The sequence below is a fragment of the Vigna unguiculata genome, chromosome 7, assembly GCF_037176805.1.
Source record: "Vigna unguiculata cultivar grain cowpea cultivar isolate G323 ecotype 2 chromosome 7, ASM3717680v1, whole genome shotgun sequence".
Classification (NCBI taxonomy): domain Eukaryota; kingdom Viridiplantae; phylum Streptophyta; class Magnoliopsida; order Fabales; family Fabaceae; genus Vigna; species Vigna unguiculata.
The window spans coordinates 31,039,291-31,061,127 of record NC_140798.1 but is presented as its reverse complement, the minus strand read 5'-3'; the positions used below and the strand labels follow the sequence as shown (position 1 = coordinate 31,061,127).

Genomic DNA, 21,837 nt, shown 5'->3' with positions numbered 1-21,837 from the left:
TTGGAAATGAAATGTAAACTCATTTGAGATTTTTAGTATGGATTATGACATTTGGCAAATGTTAAAGTTCAGTTTCTATTATATATCTATGTGAAAGTTTCACTTTTCCCGCGTTTGGGAAAGGGAGGTATTAATAAATGCTCTGCTATTTATTTATTTTCTTTATTTTATTATAAACTCGTAATATCCTGATGGGATGTTACACTCTTCACTCTCCATTTTGTCACTTTGCAAAAACTGCCCTTCACTCACTATCTTTTTCTCTCTAATAGAGCTCTAATAGGGTTTGACTCTCATTCTTCGTCGAGCTGATAAACTTCATTTTTATTCCACGTAAGTTGGTCCTCAACTCATACTCTCTCTTCTCTAGCTTGATTTTCGTGGTTCCAGCTAGGGTTCATCGTGGTAACCCGTCTTTGTTCTGGTGTTAGTGTTTCCAGCTCACAAAGTTGTTCTTGGAGTTGTGATGTCATTTTGCTTGTGCCTAAACCCTCTCACAGTAGCTTTTGATAAGGTAAGGGAAGCTAGGGTTTCACTGTTTTAAATTATTTTTGCATGCTTGGTCTATTTTACGTCATGGGTGCTTGACTCATGTTGTGTGTCGTGTGAAAATACATTGCATGTGTTGTTGATGTGATTCAAATATGGTTTTTCACGAGTGAGAGCTGGTGGGTTCTGTTGAACTCGCCCAGGCAAGCTGGGTGGTTGCCTAAAGCGAAAGCTCTTGCTTAAGTGAGGAGCTCTCGCTTAAGCGAGAACAGCAACAGCTCACCCCCTTTCTATTTCAAGGGCTTGCCTAAGTGAAGGTGAAATTCTTGGAGATACATGACTATGGTATGAGATTGACACAATTTCATGAAATTCTTGGAGAGATTTCATGGTGGTGTTGGATGTGATGGACGTAATTCCGTGAACCTCTTTGTGAGATCTCATGGTGGTGCCGTATGTGATGGACGTAATTTCATGAACCTCTTGGTAAGGTTTCATGGTGGTGTCGTAGTGTATATAATTAGGTAAGGATTCAAGTAAGGATTGCATCCTGAAACTCTAAAGAGTCAGTTAGTCTCACGTAGAGTGGACTAACTCAAGTGGTGAGAGTAGTAGGAGGCCCTAGTCTTTGGCAGAATAATGGCATTAGATGTTTGAAGGTAAACCTTGTGTATGGTATGGTGAAATCCATTGGGAATGACTCTATAGAGCAGTAGAGACCACCACAAGTGCAAGCATTCAGTGAATCCGACCGATTATGTGTATTTGGATAATTGAGTCTTAGAGTCCTGCTTGTTTGCTATCACATGATTGTTTGCCTATCTTGTTGCATGTTTATGATTTGTTTTTAAGTATCTGTGTGCCATAACATGTTCAAATGATTTATACTCTAGCTTACTCTTTCTGTTTGCTTATGTGTTTTGGGTGTGGTTTTCCTTTTTGCAATGATCATCAATTTATTGATGTGAGCAGATGCGGAAACCCCTAGTGGTCACCAGGGTGATGGAAACTCCGCAACATAGCTAATATTGGGTTGGATCCCCTTACTTTGAGTACTATTTTAAGGTATTGTGGCCTATGTACTATCTTGCTCTATGAGCAAGTGTTTTGGATAACTGTCAAACTTTTATTCTTGTTTTGTTCATGGCATCGTGGTATGCCTTAGTTTTTCTTCGAGTATATTTTGGATGATTGTAATAGTTGACACAAATATACTTCACTGTGTGGCTCTTTATATTGTATTGTATGTGACATCTCCTTTAATTAAGTTTATTTATTAAATGGGATGTTACAAATAGATGATAAATTATCCCGTCCATTTTAAATTTTTATAAAATCAATTCTATCACTGCAAAATAAATAAATAATTAACAACTAATTGTAGTGACCAGAAGTTGTTAATCACTATAGTGATTAATTTAGATACAAATTTACAAAATAAAAAATTATTGATTATTAAAATAGTCACGATTATAAATAAAAAATTATAACTTGTCTTTATATTGATTTCTATAATTTAACTACAAAGATTTTAGCTAGCAAGGAAACTGGTCACTAAATATGGTAACTATTTTAGTAACCAATAATTTTTTATTTTGTAAATTGGTATTAAATTGATCACTATAGTAACTAACAACTTTTAGTCATTAAAATTGGTAGTTAATGAAGCATTTTCTTGTAGTGTATATTCCTTTCATATCAATATTATACATCCCGAAAATAATTCCTTTTTTTATTTAAGCCTGTTAATTTCTTCCATTTTATTATTTTTTTTGTCAATTTCATCGAAAAATATTCTTTTTAACAGTTTCATACTATTTAAATATTTTAGAAACAAATAAAATCTTGTATGAGAATATTAATAAAGATGTTCTAGAGAATGTGTTAGTAATATTTTTCACGTGCTAACAACACACTTCTCTTAATATATACTCTTTAAATTAAATTTTAAAAAGGTTTAATTAGTCGGATGATACTCATGTTCGTTCAGATGTGTCAGTTTGGTACCCGTTTTTAAAAATGTGTCAATCTAGTCCCAACTTTTGAAAAAGTGTCTTAATCAGGTCCCTTCCAGACAAAAATTACTAAAGCCGTTAACTTAAATCATGACTTTTATCACTAAATTTTAATATAAATATCAATACTTAATTTTGTAAGTCATTTTAAATATCAATATCGTTAATTGTGTTAATTATTTTTTGCTGAAAAGAACCTAATTGAGGCATCTTTTCAAAAGTTGGAACTCAATTGACACATTTTTAAAAGCGGGTACCAAACTGACACATTTAAATGAAAGTAGGTACTATCTGAATAATTAAACCTTTAAAGAATTACAAAATCTTATAGAGATTCTTTAATAAATATATTTTGATGATTTTTCTAATAATATAATGTCTTTAAAATTCGAAGCTTATGCACAATTTCATAATTTTTAAGAAATTCAAATATATTAAATTTGAAATGACTAGTCAATTTGAGTTAATTCAAGCTTAAGTCGAGTTAGATCGATTTGGATCCAGATCAAGTCAAATCAAACTAAACATTCAATGGAGTCCGGAGGGGTTCATGTTCATCCGAATTCGTGTCAATCCAAGTTTATCCGTCTATGATAATCGAAAAAAGAAAGAGGGAGACAAAAATAAAAACCAAGAAAATATTTCATAATGAAAAAAAAATTATTCATTAAGATATGACATTTCTAAATGACATATTTTCCAATAATAGTATGATAATTAATAATATGACATTTAAAAATTTGCAATGTAATGTATGACAGTTCTCAAAATGTCATATTATATTGTAAAAAACAACATTTTTAAAGAATTTTTGTATTAAACGTCATTATATACGTGAATTTTGATAGTGGTTAGAATAGGTCTAGGTCGATTCTAGTAATATCAATAATAGGTATGACTTAGCCTAATCAAGACAAAAGACAATTCGGGTCGACCCGAGTCAACCCGCATTCGATTGAGTCAAGTTGGCCTAGGCAAGTTGAATCTAGTCGAGTCAACATTGACCAACATTAAGATGAATCAGTTAGGGCAACCTTGCATTTAGTATAGTCGAGGCGATCAACGTTCATCTAAGTTGGGATCGACCTACGTTTAGTTAGGTTGGGGTAGGCCCAAGTTAATCCTAGATCATTCAAAATCAGGTCAATCCTAGTCCAATCAAGACTAAGTCAAGTTGATTTTGACTGGACTGAGTCGAGTCGATTCAGCTCTATCCTAGGTTAAGTTGAGTCAACTTAAGACCAATCGAGTTGAGTCGGCATGGACCAACCGAGTTTAGTTAACCCGAGCGATTTGAGTTGGCTTGGGTCTAGTTCGATTTAACACTACAAAAAAAACTGATATTACTGACGGTCAACATCCGTCGGTAATGGTCAAAATCCGTCGCTAAATCAACATTACCGACAGATTATCGACGGTAAAAAATTCGTCAGTAAAATGCTTGTCGATAAAATTTTACCAACAGAAATCATGTTTTGTCGGTAATTACCGACGGATTTTTCCATCAGTAAATCTGTCGATGATTATCGACGAAAAAATCCATTCGTAAAATCCATCGGTAATTACCGATCGAACAATTCGTTGGTAATTATCGACTGAAAAATCCATCGGTAAATTTGTTGCACTGTTCATCTTCTTCCTCCTCCCTCTTTCAATTTTTTTTTTCGTTTTCTTCTTCGTGGTCGTCGTCGTTGCCACTGTCACCGTTGTCGTCGTCTTCTTCTTCTTCTCTTTCTTCTCCTTCTTCTCCTTCATCTTCTCCTTCTTCTTCCTCTACTCCTTCTCCTTCTTCTTCTCCTTCTCATTCTTCTCCATCTTCTTCTTCTCCTTATTCTCTTCTTCTTCTTCTTCCTCTTCTTTTTCTCCTCCTACTTCTTATTTTCTTCTTTTCTTCTTCTTCTCGTCTTCTTATAAGGTGCGATTTGGGCAGGAAAATTTCTGCTCCTTGTACCGACGAATTTTTCCGTCAGTAATTCAAATTTGGGCAGAAAATTTCTCGCTTCTTTTACCGACGGAAAAATTTGTCGGTAAAAATATTAATTTACCGACGGAAAAATTCGTCAGTAATTAAAATTTGGGAGGAAAATTTCCCGCTTCTTTTACCGACAAAAAAATTTGTCGGTAAATTTGTCAGTAAAAAAATTTGAATTACCGAAGGATTTTTCTGTCGGTAATTAAAATTTGAGAATCCGTCCGTAAAATCCATCGGTAATTCAAATTTACCGACAAAAATATATCTTGTTGGTAAAATTTTGTCAGTAATTTCAAATTTATTTTTAGTGTAATTCAATATGAGCCTAGGTGGAGATGAGTTGGGTGGGTCAATGTTCATCCGCATTAGGCTAACCCAAGTTCTACCAAGTTGGACTATGCTCAGGCGGGTCCTAGTCCAATCAAGATTAGGTTAGGCCTAGTCTGATCAAGATTAGGTCAAGTCGACCTAGTCAAGCTGAGTCTAGGTCAAGTTGAGTTGGTTCTGCCCTAGTTTGAACTTAGTCTTCCCAACTCAAGTCGACTCAAGTTAATTAGCATAAGTCTAGATCAGGCCAAGATGGCTTGGCCAAATCAAGCTGAGTCAACCTGAGCCCAAGTTAAGCCGAGTAGACTAAGGTCCATATCAAGCTGAGTTGGATTTGGGATCACGTTTTAGGCAAGAGTCATGTTGAGTCAAGATCGATTGGATCCAACTTAGATCGAGTTCTAGTTAAATTAAGTCCAAGTAGAACCCATTAAAATCAAGTCAGCTTTAATCAACTTAAATTAGATTCTAATAAATTTTAAGTTGAATTTTACCGAATTTCAAGTTAAGCCAAATTGACCTGAATCTAAGTCACCCTGACAATGAAGACCAAAATATGAGTTCGAGAAAAAAAAATCAAATTCTTACATTTAGTTCAAATTCAAAATTCTTTAATTTTAATTAATCAATCCAATTACTCTAATAATGTTATAGAATGTGAATTTCTTTCAAAATTTCGTACGCAAACAACTTATTTTATAACAAAACATTTTAAATTATGGTCTTAAAATACCATACACAAGTAAATGACCATGGTTTGACCGATTAGGACAACTAGCGTGCGACCCTTGAACCTAATCACATTCCATTGGTCATGGACACAGTCACATGCATCATGCTAGCTAGATCATGCATAAGAAAGAGCATTACAAATTTATTAAATCCAATACCAGGGGCTTATAACTTCATAAATTGAACACAATGAATAGTAGACCATGCCTTAAACAAGACTCTGTTACTGTCATTTCTCATAGGGTGACCAACATGCTTCATAAGCCTGATGCAATAAATATTTATATTTTCAGTTTTCTAGAAGTCCTACCCCACGACTCCACGACTAATTGTTGCCTATACAGGGAATATGTGTGCTATGGCTATATACGAAACAGGCCCTCCCACCACTACCATTTTCCAAAACAAAATGGAGTACACCCATTTTCTTCTTCCTGCGCCATAATTCATTCCCAAGAGAATGTTGGGGATTACACGCTGCTGCTCATAATTTGCGCAATGGGGCCCCAGACCCCTTCCTCAATACCCACCAAGTTTCTCAATTTTCTTCTAGATACTGCTTAGTGCTCTCTCTAGCTACACCTCTTACACAACAAAAATGGGCTCATAATGTTATGTATGTTGTTCTTTTTCCTCTTCAGGAGGGTTAGTTTAGTAAATTGGTAAGAGAGCAATTATTTTGTGTCATGTTAACATGGTCTCACGCAGTTTAAAGTTAGCATTTGCAGTGCCATGGTTTCCAAAACCCACTCCCAACTCATTTTTCTATTTCTGTTTCTTCTTTCATCATTAAACATTGCTTCAAGCTCGTACACACATAATGTGGCCAATTTTGACAAGTGGATATCTTTCAATGTGAAGAAGCATGAAGAGAGAAAGAATGATCCTGGTCCAGATTTGAAGCTGAGGCAAGCTGAGAGTAACAAAGTTACCATAACAGTTAGCCAAGACGGTTCCGGTGACTTCAAGACCATTTCAGAAGCTCTCAATAGCATTCCACCACGCAACACAAGGAGAGTTATAGTGTCGATTTCGCCGGGCGTTTATAGGGAGAAGGTGATGATCCCAAGAACAATGGCTTTCGTTACATTGTCAGGGAACGCCGGAAATCCTCCGACCATTACCGGAAACGATACAGCATCTGCCTCCGGAAGAAATGGCAGTCCCTTGGGGACGTTCCAGAGTGCAACTGTTGCTGTGGATGGTAGCTACTTTGTGGCCATCAACATCAAATTTGAGGTACAGACACTTAACATTAACATTTGATTCAGCAATACTCAAATGTGAATATAAGAAGCATATAATGAGTGTGTGGTAAAACAGAACAGTGCTCCTCATGAGATTGGAAGAAGAGGAGAACAAGGCGTGGCGCTTCGGATTTCAGGAACCAAAGCTGCTTTTTACAATTGCAGTTTCAGTGGAGCTCAAGACACTCTCTACGATCATAAAGGCCTTCATTTCTTCAACAACTGCTATATTCAAGGTTCTGTGGATTTCATCTTCGGCTCTGCCAGGTCCCTTTACCAGGTTCTCTTTCCTTTCCAACTCTTTCTCCTTCATCAACCTCCAATGTTCACCATGCTTTCAAATGTTACTGATAGTAATACAGTATGTTAAATTAAACCACTTTTTTTGTTTTTTGTTTTTTTAAATAGTAGTTTTATTATTGACTCATATTAATACAAATTTATAACTTTCTTCCCTTATTTATTAACTATTACTTTCAATTTCATAAATTTTCTTTAACAAAGCTTAAATGTATTTTTCATTTCTAAACTTTTTAAAATTTGTGATTTATACTTAAATTAAATATGTATTTATTTCAATTTTATATTTTATAAAGTCATGTAAATTACTAATCTGGTACATGAGATGTTTACTAAATGACAAATAAAACTTCACAATAATCAATAATATAACTAGGTCGGGATATCTGTCGAGTTAGATATTTTGGTTCCAACCTAATCTAAATTTAATATTTTAAAATTTACATATAATTATTTAATTTATTGAATTTATTGGATCAATAGGAGTTGGGTTGTTCGAATTGCAGATTAATTTGATCGTATTGTTCAGATTGTGAATTTATATTAAATTAATTTTTTTTATTAAAAAAATATTTTTGTTTTGAATAAGTGACATAAATACAAAAAATCTTTAACTAATATATATATATATATATATATATATATAATTTTAATGATAATAATTATAATGACTATGTTTTATATAACTTAGTATTAAATTTTAACATAATTATATATCATATTAAAAATTATATTTAAAATTTTTAAATATATTTAAAAATTTTAAAATATTAAAATATAAATTCGGATCAAAGCGGATATTCATAAAATTCCAATCCGCTGTCTACAGTTATTTATTTTACTCAATTTTATTTATCCGTTTGGTGATACTAAATTTCACTATTAAACAATTTAGTATTTTTTTTAAAATAAAATTAGTACTAATTACTTTTTGTGATTTACTTTTAAGGCCTTTAATATATTTTTAAGTGAATTATCTATTATTCTTTTTAATTGTCTAATTTCACTGTGCACTGTATTATCAGATCTTTTTCTCTCTTATCATAACTAATTTTTGTATATCCATATTAATTAAGAGTATAACTGAAAAGAAAAATAATGTTATCTTGAAATATAAAAAATTAACAAGAAGAATACCACTTTGTTAAAAAAGTAGTTACAACTTTTTTGAATGAGATAAACGTAATGATCTTCTCCAGTCACAAATACATGTAAAATTACATGACTTCTTTATTAATTAAGAAGCTAATTAATGCCGTTTAATTCTACTAATTACAATTAAAAAGTTTGAGTGTTCTATATTTGATTGAAATTTGATATCACGAATTAAAAAAAATTAAGAATAACATCTTAAATAATTGAAAGATATTTTTGGGAGAATATCATTAAATCGATGAAAATATGAATAGCTAAAACTTACTTTTATTTTATTTAGCTATTATAATTGAATATTGAAGGTTTTCTTGTATTGGACTAGCTGTTTTTTCTCCTAAACTTTTCGATATGAAAAGTGTTAGGTCTTTCTTTTTTTCTACACATCCAAGCATTTCTTCTGCACCTTCAAATCAAGATGTTTTATCAGAAGTCGATTTTTGGAAGTCAAAAATTATTACCGGAAGTCAAAAAATTAATTCTATTTTTAATAGTTTTAATTCTTTTTAAAATTGAAATTAAAAAATAAAATTGAAATTATTATAATTTTACTATTTTAATTTAAATTATTTTTCTATTTTATTTATTTTATTGATATTATTATAATTATTTTATTTACATATTTAATGTGTATAGTATTTTATATTTTATTTGAATTTTTTAATTTTATTTAAAATTTAAATATTTAATTTTAATCATATTTTTTAAAAAAATTCAATTATATATTTTTTTATATTTTTAAATTTAAATTTATTTTAATATAATTTATTAAAATTTTTTAATAAAAATAAAAAAAAATTAAAAAATACATATTGAAAATAACATATATTAAAAAATAAAGAAAAACGAATATATATATATATATATATATATATATATATATATATATTATTTTTCTTTTTTTCCTTCTTTTTAATTTAAAGTTTTATTATTTTAAAATCAATTTAAATATAAAATAAAATTAAATGAAGCAGAATAATTTTTTTGTTTTTTTGTTTTTTTATTTAAAGTTTAATATTATTTTATTTTTACTTATTTTTATATTTATATTTATTTTTCAGTATATTAAATAAAAATAAAAATATATATATGGATATTAATATTTTTTATTTTTAAAATATATTAACAAATATGAAAACATAAAAAATAAATAAAACAATAAATAATAAACTAAAAAACAATTAAAAGTTAGAAAACATAAATTCTAAAAAGAATTAAAAATATTTAAAATAAAATTAATTTTTTGACTTCCGAAAGTCGACTTCCAGTAATGTTTTTTAACTTCCGGAAGTCGACTTCCAGTGAAACATTTTAACTTCCAAAAGTCGACTTCTGGTGATATGTTTTGACTTTCGAAGTCGAATTTCGGTGATATATTTTGACTTCCAGAAGTCGACTTTCGATAATATATTTTAACTTCTGAAAGTCGACTTCCGATGATATATTTTAACTTTCGGAAGTCATATATTTTGACTTTCGAAAGTCGACATCCGAAAGAAATTTTGGGAGTACGATGTTCGTGGATTTCCTTAAATGATCCAAAGATTTTTTGGAATTTTAAAAAAAGTTTGAAGGTGTAGAAAAAATTTTAGAGATACAGAAGAAAGACCCAAAGGTGTTAGATAATCTGCGGTTAGACCGATCCTGCTGTAGCAGCTTCTTCATGCACATTATATTATAAAAATTGTAAATTTTATAATTTGTAAATCATTTTTTTTCTTTAAAAAAATTATGAATTACATAATTCAGAGATAAAAGTTAAATTTTAAATTGTGCAATTTGGAAGTATTTTTTTTTTCTTAATAACTGTTTACTTTTGAATTTGGATTCTACAATCTAAAAGTTGTTTTTCTTGTATAATCTATAAGTTAAAAATGATATCCAACTTATACACTGGGAAAGCTTTTTCAGATTATATATTCAGAAGTTAATTTTAATTTTTGGATTGGACAATTCAATAGAGAACAAATGAGAAATATCTTTTATATGAAGGTGCAAGAAGAAACCCATGATGGTGCAGGAAAAAACTGCATCATAAGGTTTGTGTTTTGAGAGGCAATGGTCCAAGGCCCATGGCCCAAAGTGAGAAAAAGTCTTCAGTTCTCAAATAGTAACATTCGGCAGTTTGTTCTTACACCTCTGTGTATTTCTTGCTGCACCGTATAAATATTTTGTATTTAAAATCATTGTTAATTTTGTATTTTGAAATAAACAATCCAAAATATATATTTTTAATTTATATTATAAAATTTATAACAATATATAAAAAAATTATTCTTTTGTGTCCACATTTCATTTTTTCCATTTTTACTTTTAATTATTATTTTAAAATTAATTATTTTATAAATAATTTTTTTAACCATTATTTTAAAAATTTCTGTTGTTTCTAATAGTTATTTTATTTAACAATTATTTTAAAAATTAATTATATATTATGAAAGTAAATATTATTGATTTTAACTTAATTTTTTAAAAAAATTAAAAAATGCGAATACACAAATGCGACAATGTATTCTTGTTAGTATATATAATCACAGTACAAAATTAAATTATATATAGTATTAACGTCAGCTTAAAATAAATAATTAAATTGGATCATTTAAAAAAAAACAAAAGAATTATAAATTGAAAAAAAAGTAAAAAGACAAAATTGAACCACAAATAGGAGTATCATGTATATGATTAAACCTTATATTAAAAAAAAACATTTTATTAAATTTATTTTAAAATTTTTATTTAAGTACTTTCATTTAATTTTGTAATCACCAAAATGATATCATTATTTCTTTACTTCTCAAAAACAAGTTAAGTAACCATAAAAAGTATAAAGATGAACAGTAAATTTTTAAAGTAAAACAATTTTTTAAAACACAAAACTGAGTTAAAAATAACTAATTTCTAAGTTAATTGCAAATTTAATCAGACCTTTTAAAATATTCACATATAAAAGGTTGATACTCATGATTTCATCTCGTGTTCTGAAGAGTTGAGGACAATCTTTATTTTGTTTGGAGCAGTATCTTTTGTGTATTAATTTAGCACTGGTAAGTTTATTTGTTGACTTGGCAAGCAGAATTGCTACCTAAATTCCACGACTAAGAAGGTGGCTTCCATCACCGCTCAAAAGCGTACAAATTCGTCACTGGAGGGTGGATTCTCCTTCAAAAACTGCACAGTAACCGGTAGTGGGCATGTTTATCTAGGAAGAGCATGGGGCGATTATTCCAGAGTTGTTTTCTCTTACACCTACATGGACAACCTAGTACTCCCCAAAGGATGGAGTGATTGGGGTCACCAAAACCGTGATTCGTTAGTTCAATGCACCACATTCAAGTCATGCATTTTTCTTTTTACACAAATTAATTACTAGAACTAATTGTATGTGTGTATTGCAGGAGGGTATACTATGGAGAATACATGTGTAGTGGGCCAGGAGCTAACTTTGCTGGAAGAGTGCCATGGGCACGAGTGCTTAATGATGAAGAGGCCAAGCCATTTATTGGGACCCAATTCATTGAAGGGGACACTTGGCTCATCGACACATGGTGAAAATGAAACAACATGCAGACTTCAATTAGTACGTATTTATGAGTTAATTAAAACCCTGGTGTTTCTGAATATTGATAATTTACAAATAAACAGTGGGTTGTTTTCATTGATTGAAAATATTAGCACTACATCCATTCTTTGTTGTATGTTACACCACCAAGTCTTGTTTCATAAATGTGTTCCTTAAATGGGAATATAAATAAAAGGAGAACACTGTTTAAAACTGTTGTGGTGGAAAGGGAAATGATGTGAGCACAATGAACACCACGCATGCGCAAGCTAAACCAGCTTTATACTTATCAAAGTACGGAAAAAGAAAGACATAAAATTTGATCTTGAAGCTTGTGAGTTATGGAATGGCAGCATGATGAAGCAGGAATACGCAAAAAAACACGAACATGATGGAGCAGGATAAGACAGGGAACAGAATTTTAAGGCCAAATGCAACACTCGGCTAATTTCCAGGGTCTGGTCTCCTCGTTGTGACCATTGAAGAAATTCCAGAAGTGTTCTAGGTTGTCTAAGCCACTGGATGATTTCCCTGCTTTCTTTCCCTTAATAGTGGATATCAACTCCTTTGTTTCTGTGTCTTTCCACCTTCGACTCTCGGGCTGAAGTTCATGGTGACAGCATCTTAGTAACGCTTTTAGTAATAGCAAAATTGAAGCCATTGTAGTAGACCAGAACACAGATTGGACATGTACGTTTTTAAGGTTTCGCCACAAAATAAATTTCAAATATCAGATACGTATAACAAGGTTTTAATACTAGGATTTGAAGGGAAGCTTTTCTCTTACGCAAAAAAAGTAGAAAAAAAAATCAGGATTAATTCCTTGTGAAATTAGTAATTATACCAGGTTGGTTATTCCATTTTCTTACCAAATTATGACAATTAATACAAAATCTTGATGGGTCTTTCTGCATGACCAAAAAACCTCCAAACTAACACTTGTGCACTTGGCTTGTGATGAATGGCATAGAGTAAAAATTTCTTTTTCTCACGTGTCGACAGCACTTGTCTGAAATATAAGTTTAGCAACTTGGAAAGTTATTTTTGATCATAAAAAAATGGATATTATTAGCCGTGTTAGATTCGTTTTGTAAATTTCTTTTGTGCATGAGAAAAATACTGGCCACCAACCATGCAACTTGGGAACTGAATCTAGCGGAAGAAAGTGCAGTATAACAGAGAAAAGCTTGTGTGAGGTCACAGTGTAGCTTACCTACCATTTTGGTTAACTCAAAAAATGTAAAGAAGCACGCATGAGGGATCTTCAATGGTTGATGGAACAGGTGTGACTTAATTCTTCGTCATATTGGTTAGTTGGTAGGACCGAATTAGACAAGCAAGACTTTACTATCTAGAAAGGAAAAGGGCTTCTATTGATTCAGTTTTCTTTCTTTAGATTTACGTAGGTGTTTGCTTCTGATTCGGGGCTGTGTGGAGCAAGAAGAAATGATCAAATGAGAATGACAGTAAAACCATCTTAGAAAGTTGAGTGAGGCTGAAATGTTGGTAAAATGTGATTTTCCTGAGAAATGACATGCGTAATGAAATGTTATGTTGCAGTCAACGAGTCGGCAAGGACGATTAGTGGTGTGAAGCGAGTGTCCGAATCTTGGTAAAAGGGCTTGAAAGAAGGGATTATCTTGATTGTTCCCTATGGAGCCATTTGTTTGCTTAGGTCTTAATCTTGATGTGCTGCTCTTTTTGTGCACAAAATCTTTCGCATTGGATAGTGATGTCTTGAGGTTCAGAGCGTACAACACCATTGGAGTGAAGCCAACTCACAAAAGGCTGAACGATAATATATGCAATCTTGCTGCCAAAATGAAGAGGACCTTTAAACTGCTGGATCATCAATTTCACAGGGTATGCCACTCTTTTTACTCTCTTTTTTATAATTTTAATTATATTTACCATTACAAACTAAATAAAAAATAATAATTAATTTACTTCCAATATATTCACATCATTAATTATATAATAACTATAATTTCTAACATTCTTAGAATATATTTTAATTATCTTCTCAATTCTCTTAATTTATAACAATGTGTAGGATTCATTTTAAGTTATTGGAGTTACATAATTCAAAAACAAAAATGTTAAAGTTTCTAAAAAGAGTAATGCTAAGTGTAAGGTCCCTTCCCTTCATTTTAGTCTCCACACGGGTTTTAGATTTTAAAATTCTTTATCATCCATGTCAGTTATATTGAGTTTCAAAGAACTTGTGAGGAAGTAGTTAAATTTTTCAATGTTGATTTACTCATACAATTCAATTAAATTACATGAATTAAGTTATTGGTTATATTATAGTTAAAATAGTATGTAAAAAAATAATAAAATAAAAAATAGGAATCAACGTATACTTTTATTTGAATGTATAATTTTAAAGTTTTATTTTTGTTATTTTAATTATTATTATTATTAATATTTAACTACTCAAATAATAATTCGCTTTTTATTTTTAATCATCATAAAGAATAAATTATATTACACATATGTATATGAATATATGTATAAGTATAACAGGATAGTTCGAAGATAACAGACAATTAGTTTTGCTGTATCAAAATCTAAACTCGATCAGAACATTTTTTTTGCCATTTAAATGGGTATGTTGTATTCGAATTTTCTTGTTATACTTACTTCTCATAAAAAGGTATCTTTTGCCAGTAACAGATGTGAATTCACTAATCTTTGATGAAGTGAGTTGAGAGAAACTGGTCACTGGAAAAAAAAAAATAACATCTCTCTCAAGATAAATGACTAGACAATCCATAAAAAGGGTTAAGAACCTCCAATAATGTTGATCAATATTAGTGAATATACATGTATATATGTATATATATTCATAATTCAGTTATTTTAACAGTATTAATGATAATAAATATGTAAGTTATTATGGGATTTGAATATATAGAAGTATAAAATAAAGGAATTAAAAAATACAGCTAAAAGTGTTTGAAATGTTATGTGATGTTTGACATAGAAACATTGGGACATGACATTAGCAGTTTAAAAGAAGGGTGCTTCCTTCCTAGCCAATATCTGAAAGTGGCAGTTAATTACAGGAGGGTTGGCTCAAAGTAGTACTTGATAGAATACAAGAATTTGGTCCAAACTAGACATTGTACCAAGACATAAACACCAACTAAAAGCAGCTTAAGTAACCTGAAAAAAATACCTGCATCAAACAACAATAGTAATAGTAATCAACCCCAGACAGAAATGAAATGACCTTATTGTTTAGCAAAATCATGTTAAATTCAATGTCGATGCAGGGTTTAATGAAAATGCTGCAACTGTTGCTCATCTTCATCACTCTTCTCATCTTGTCCTTTCTGCTTGTCATCTACAAAGAACCCACCACCTCTGCATCAGATAGGTGGACCTTTCACACTCTAATGGGGGCTTCTATTCTAAGTCCATAATTCTCACACTCTGCTAGCTACCTCAAACACTTTCTCTCCTTTTTCAAAACATTACACTATGTATGTCATCACACCACCTGTTCAAGCTACTGCATTATTGCTGCAACATGCCTACACTCATATCCAACAACTATCTTGCCCAGCCATTACATTTTACATTTTAAAGGGCATGGTGAAAAAGTTAGGTTATTATTGTTTTCATTGCTATTTCCTACATTCTCTTTTTTCTTGTTTGGCCTCGTTTCTTATCTTCAATCTAGCTTAAAGCACCTTTCTTCTTTCTTGTCTCTTTAAGTCTTCTTTATTCAAGTTTATTCAAGTTCTGCGATGCATATAACACTCTGCCAAAGTGATACTTTGTTCTATCGTGACTATATAAGTTTCATATTTTCAAGCATAGTCGCAACTTTTTTCACGCCTTGTTAGTAATGCCACGCATTAATCAAGTACTATTTTCCATTTTCAGTTTGTATCCTTAGGATCATTTCATATTCTTCGTATCTTGCAATCACAAATTGTATTTACAATTTTAAGATCCATGATTTTGGTGAAAATGGTTTGTGAAACACAAAATACAACAAAATGGCTTCACTTTTTCGTTCTTAATTTTTGTTTTTTTCTTGTCAATTTTTATCTGGATAATGGTGGAAATATTGTGACTACAAAGCAACATCGTAATCTTCTTTGAAGACCTCTCACAGATCTAAAAGTCTTTGACTTTTATAACATAATCTTGATACCAATTACTGGTTTTTTATACGGAAAATATATTTAAAGAAAGATATATTATTCTAGAGAAATTCATTTCCCTTTTATTCATAAATTCCATGCACAAAATTATAAACACTTAAGGATGTGTTTTCAACAAACTTAAAGCATTTGTCCTACACAGTTTTCTCAGGAATTTTGCTCAATTAAAACCTACAGAGGAAACAAAACATTATTGCGATAGAAATGGTTCTACGATCCTGTTGAAATTAGACTTGTTGATACATGATTTATCTATTTCCCCCCAGATAAGTCTACCAGTCTAAAGAACTAAAATTAAAATATAAAATGTGTAGAAATTACTGCATTTTCAGAAAACGCAAGTTTTTTTATACTTAGAAGTTAGAAACACTAGCTTTGATTTGTGAATAGCTATATTTATCTGTAATAGACAGAACAGATCTGGTTTCCAGTTTTCTACTCTCCGCCAAAATCTAAGTTGACTTTCAAATTCTAGTAGCTGGCTTTCTCTTCTGTCAGTGTCAACGAAGACCAGAATATCAGTCTCCGGTTGCTTCATACATTTTTATAGTTAATAAAGAAAAAAACTAAACATGCTGCATGTTATGCTTATTCAACAAGAAAGATTCCAACTTTTTCAACACAAATCAAGCGACCAAACCTTAATTAATAATTATTTTTTAATAAGCTTTAACAGGTGCTAAAAATCACTCTACCTGAACTCGTTTAAATGTGCATAGTCAAACATTGGGGTAATAAATACACAAATGGCCATTTTTAAAAAATTTATGCATTATTAGATCTGGTGGCTCTGTAGCAGGGGACTCAAAAGAATAAATAAATAAATGATGGTGGTGCTGAATTCATAGATGATGATTGATTATGTCAAAATACCCTTGTATAGGAATTCAAAGTTGGCTATATTTTACAGCAGTAGGAACAAGGTGGAATACTTTTCCACCAATGTAAATCACTAATGGTGAGCTTTTACAACTCTATGAAACTATAGAGACTATATTATATAAAAAAAAAAAAAAAAGAGAGAGAGAAAAAAGAGGTATTGGGAAAGTCCAAGTGCTGCTTGCTCTCTGTGAGTAACATTAGGTGGTGGAAGAATATGCAGAAGGAATGCGATGTAAGTGTGAGGGAGAAGCAGAAGCGAGATGGGTATCTTGTTGTCGTTGGATCTTGAAGAGATCAAGGCGAGTGTCTCCCAATCGTAGAGAGTATGCTGCTTGTTTGTATTGGGCCCAGGTGAAGGGCTTATAGAGAGTTGGATTGTGCGGTGTCACCATCTTGGGCAGTGGAGTGATCCACCAATTCAGCGGTGGTGCTGCGAAGTACATCATCGACATTCTGGCTTTGGTCGCGTTGGTCAATACTCTGTGTCTCACGCTTCTAAACCTTCCATTTGTCAAAACCTAAGAAAAAATATACAAACATATGAAACAACATTATGTTACTATGCCTAAGGCGTGTCTCTGTTTGCAGTAGTAAATGAGAAGTTGATTAGTGGTAATCGTGGTTATAGTATGTTATGAGTGTGATATTGAGTTGATTAGAAACCAACCTGGAGGGCATCACCAACCATAACGAAGAAGTGATTAGGGTCAGGGGGGACAGGGATCCACAAGCCATCGTGGGTGGAAATCTGAAGGCCGTCCACGTTGTTGGATCGCATGATGGTCAAGATCTGAGGGTCAGAATGCTCTCCGAAACCAATGTTGTTGGTGGTGTTGTTATTATTATTATTATTATTTTGGTTGTGGAGGTGATGTGGCTCAAGTTTGGAGGTGTCCCTGTTCTTGTTGCCGTTTAGGCTCACGGGAGGGTACTGATTGATCCTGAGGAGTGAGTCACTGTGGACGTCTTTGATGAGGTTGCTGAGTAAGAACTTGTCTTGGACCCACAGACCCTCCGCCACAAGATCAAGAATCTCACATGTTAGTCCTTTAGCTGCTTCTATATAATCATTTACGGCGCAACTGCAATTGAAACCAAAACATGCAGGGCGTTACTGACCTCTATTTAAGGTTAAAAACCTATCTCAAGTATATCTAAACATGCGTCTTTTCTCATGTTACCACATACTACCAGGCAAACACACATGGAGGATCATATCATATAATATTACTTTTCTCTATTCTTGATTGGATTGTGTCACTTGTTTGTTTCTATGTGACAGTGTTACCCCAATATTTGGTCCATTTTCTTCCGGTGACATCAAGATATATGGTCACTGCCTTTGTACGGGCATGCTAGGAAAAGTGGGCAACGTGGCTCCACAATTTCAATAAAGACCACTGCTACTCATAGCACAAATAACACAACCTCTTACATTAACTTTCTACTCTCCTTTCTCCTTAATACACTGCTAAACCAAGCTTATATTCTATATCTACCCTTTTCGGCTTATTCACAATTTTAACCCAAAATTATGCGCCTCATTTTCCTTTTTACTTCAAACCACTGCCACGTAATGACTTGTGGTAAAGCCATTAAATAACGTGATTGTCGTGCAATAATGTTAGTTCTACATATGTTGGGCCCAGCACTCATAGAAAGTGTGTTCCATAAACAAAAACAGTTTTATAGCTGCTGCCAATTCCCATGCATTTTAAAGAAGAAAAATGAGACATACACACCCATCTCAGGATAGAGGAGGCGGAAATGAGAAAAAACAATTGGATATACTGAAAAGAGAAAAGATAAAAAAAAAATAATATATGTATAGGAATATTAAAAAACTTTTATTAAACTATTAATGCTAAAGGTGCTGCTTAATCTGAATTACAGAAAATACAAAAAAATAATATATATAAAACACAATGATTGTAAGTGTAATGGTATTTTGAAATGTGTTTTACATTTATTTTAAAATTTTAACCGGAAAATTGAACTGCAAATCAGTCAGGATTTGTACCCGAAGAAAAATAATTAATTAAGGTTCTTTGACACAGTCATTGTGTGTGCACGTGTTGCTTATACCTTTTCAACTCAAATATTCATATTTAATGGATAGAAAATTAATAAAATAAGATAGCATAATTGTGTTGTTATTTTACTAAAAAACCATAAAATAAGCTACCATAATTGTTGTTATTTCACTTTATTTATCATACACGGAAAGCGGTAGACAGGGCCATATTAATATATACATATAAATAAAGTAATCCAAAAAAATATTATTAGTACGAATATAGATTTCTAGATGATCCTTTTTCCTCGTAAGAATGGTCTACCAGTAATGTAAACGACTAGAAGTCTTTATTAAATATCCGGTAAACCATGAAAAAAAAGTTCTACATAAATCATAAATACATTGGTGAGGTAATTTTTTTCTTTTTTTATATAAAAATGAGCTTATTAAACTGCTAAATATTAAAAAGTGGAAAAAATTTGCAGCCGTCATAACTTCCGGTATAAAGGAAAGATGTCTTCTCAAAGAATGTAGACGTGAAGAAAGAAATACTAATAATTCTTTCAATTTTTGATGATTAAATTCTCTTGTTCATATTAAGACATAATCATTGTTTTCTAATTTATTGAGAAATGTTATCGAAATAGGAAAAATACAGCTATGAAATACATGATAAAAAAAAAATGAAAAGTTATATGAATTTCGTCAGAGTTACGGACTAAAACACCCACCACCCTGCTTGGCTCTTAAGAAACACAAACAGATAAGGGGTTGTTCCCTACTCTATATCCCCACAGACCCCCCCTCCCCCCTGGCTTTCTACCCATCCCTGTCACACACATGCCAATAAACAGTAATTATTATGTTGTAGTAGTAAATCTTAAACTGTTCCTATAGTAATACTATTGTCGAACAAACTTAAGACTCGTAAAAGATTAAAAATCAGTTGTAAATAAGTTTATGAGTGTATTATTATTTTGAGGACGTGTTAATGGAATCCGTAGTTGAGAGAAGAAAGGAGATAGAAGAGTTGTGAAAGTAATAGGAGGGAGTACCTGAACTTGGTAGGGTCGTTGGCTATGGTTTGGGATCTCTCAGATACGGAAAGAGGATTGGTATGAAGGAGAAGATACTCGAGGTGACCCATATCGCCATTGGGGCCAATATTTCTGCAGCCATAGCCAAAAGGATTGGCAGGGCCAGCTTGACGCTTCTCGGAGGAGCTTTTCGAGAAAAACGCCGTTCCCTCCTCTTCCAACCTTGAAATCACCTCCTTCGCCACACTGTGCTTCACCACCTTGAAGAAACCATATTCTTCACATGCTTTCACCACTATTTCCGACAGCTTCGACCTCTCCAATGAAAGGTCGATCGTCGGAACTCCCATACCCTTTGTTTTCTTGCTTCTTACCATCATGGAAGTTGGACAAGGCGCAACCATTGCTATAATATGTCTGTGTGTTATTTTGATCCACGAGGAATATATGTGAATGGGTTGTATATAGAGAACTGGTATAACTCCGGAGAGGGTTGTGGATTTTTGGTTGCAGAAAGGTGGCATCACATATCACCTATTTATACTTGACATGTAAGGGGTGGGAAGGGAGAGAATGAGGAGAAGGAAAAAGAGGTTTTGTTTAAATTTTTATTTTTTTTATTGAAAGCAATTAAATTATTACGTGCAGGAGCAGGAGCGAGATGGGGTATGGTGATTAAGTGACAATTTTATATATAAGAATAAGAAATTGATATATATATATATATATATATATATATATATATATATATATATATATTATAAATGTTGTGATTATTTAAGGTGGCGTGGACTTCGTAGACAAGACAGTCCAAGATGGGTGAAAAAAGCAAAAGGAATTCAAAAGGAAGAAGGAATTGTGATCTTGGTGGTGTGCATGAATTGATAGAAGAAAATTTGACAAGTCGAAAATCTTCCAATCCTAATCTTCCACGGTCTACACCAAGTAAAAAGACGGGTGGAATTTAAAAAGGGATAATTAAGGAAATATTATAATGCAGGAGAGGGTTTTTTTTCCCTTCTAGGCAAACCACTCTCCATTATTACAGAAGTAGGCAAGATTTTTAAAAATTAAGGAAATGGGCAAAACGTTCTGGGGGTGCACGTTTTCGTATGAAGAAATCGTGTAGCCCCCAAACGTTTTCATGGTCAAGCGGGTCAAAGGGCGAAATCGTGTGGGGGGTGAACGTTTTTGGTTCAGTAATCGATTACAACATATTGTAATCGATTACTGCATGCTGTAATCGTGCAGTGGGGTTACATTTTTCGTTCAGTAATCGATTACCGTATGCTGTAATCGATTACTGCATGCATTGCAATTTTCTGGGTGTAATGTAATCGATTATAGACGAAGTGTAATCGATTACATGATTAATGCATTATGTTCGAGTGAAATGTAATCGATTACAAAGGTATTGTAATCGATTACAGTCCAAATTTTTTTTTTAAAAAAAAAGGTGATTAAATTAGAATTGGATACAGAGACAAGCATAATAATTTGTAATGATTTTATACATTTTTTTGGTCCATCAAAGAATAAAGTATTTCAAATTATAGTTGATGAAGGCATAAGAAATATTAATCTTCATAAAAAATTGTCTTAGTTTTGATATTGTAGAAAGAAAAAAAAAACATTGAAAAGTAAATTAATTGAAATAAAAAATGTACAAATTATTGGCGAAATGGTAGTGTGCTAGAATATATAAGCGTTTTAGTCTGCAAAATCGAAAGGAGTGAGTTGGAGTGGGAAAGGAGTGGGTTGGGGGTGCGAAAAGAAAAAAAAATTTCTTTTGAAGAAAACGTGCACCTCCCACACGTTTTCTAATAGAAAATGTGCACCCCCCACACGTTTTCTACACTTTCAATTTAAAAAAACGTGTACCCCCATGACGTTTTCAACTTCACGCTTCAGAAACGCATGCAGTAATCGA

At 32.1% G+C, this 21,837-nt stretch overlaps 2 protein-coding genes across 3 annotated transcripts; one reads left to right on the top strand and one right to left on the bottom strand.

Moving 5' to 3' along the window:
* Window positions 1-6,234: 6,234 nt before the first annotated feature.
* On the top strand, window positions 6,235-17,007 carry LOC114190790 (putative pectinesterase 53). Of its 2 annotated transcripts, XR_014996848.1 has the most exons (6): window positions 6,235-6,774; window positions 6,859-7,062; window positions 11,308-11,543; window positions 11,630-11,811; window positions 12,147-13,656; window positions 15,072-17,007. XR_014996848.1 is itself a non-coding variant. In XM_028079827.2 (4 exons), exons 1-4 carry the CDS (start codon window positions 6,268-6,270, stop codon window positions 11,781-11,783), a joined length of 1,101 nt encoding a protein of 366 aa, XP_027935628.2. In that variant the 5' UTR covers window positions 6,235-6,267; the 3' UTR covers window positions 11,784-11,887. The 2 variants fall into 2 exon arrangements, 1 of the variants encoding a protein (XP_027935628.2); XM_028079827.2 differs by lacking the exons at window positions 12,147-13,656; window positions 15,072-17,007 and having other exon boundaries at window positions 11,630-11,887.
* Window positions 16,827-20,441, bottom strand: LOC114189461 (gibberellin 2-beta-dioxygenase 2-like). Its single transcript, XM_028078009.2, has 3 exons — window positions 19,926-20,441; window positions 17,521-17,935; window positions 16,827-17,371 (listed from the first exon to the last, which is right to left on the bottom strand). The coding sequence occupies exons 1-3, from the start codon at window positions 20,429-20,431 to the stop codon at window positions 17,051-17,053; spliced, it is 1,242 nt and encodes a 413-aa protein (XP_027933810.2). The 5' UTR covers window positions 20,432-20,441; the 3' UTR covers window positions 16,827-17,050.
* Window positions 20,442-21,837: the final 1,396 nt, after the last annotated feature.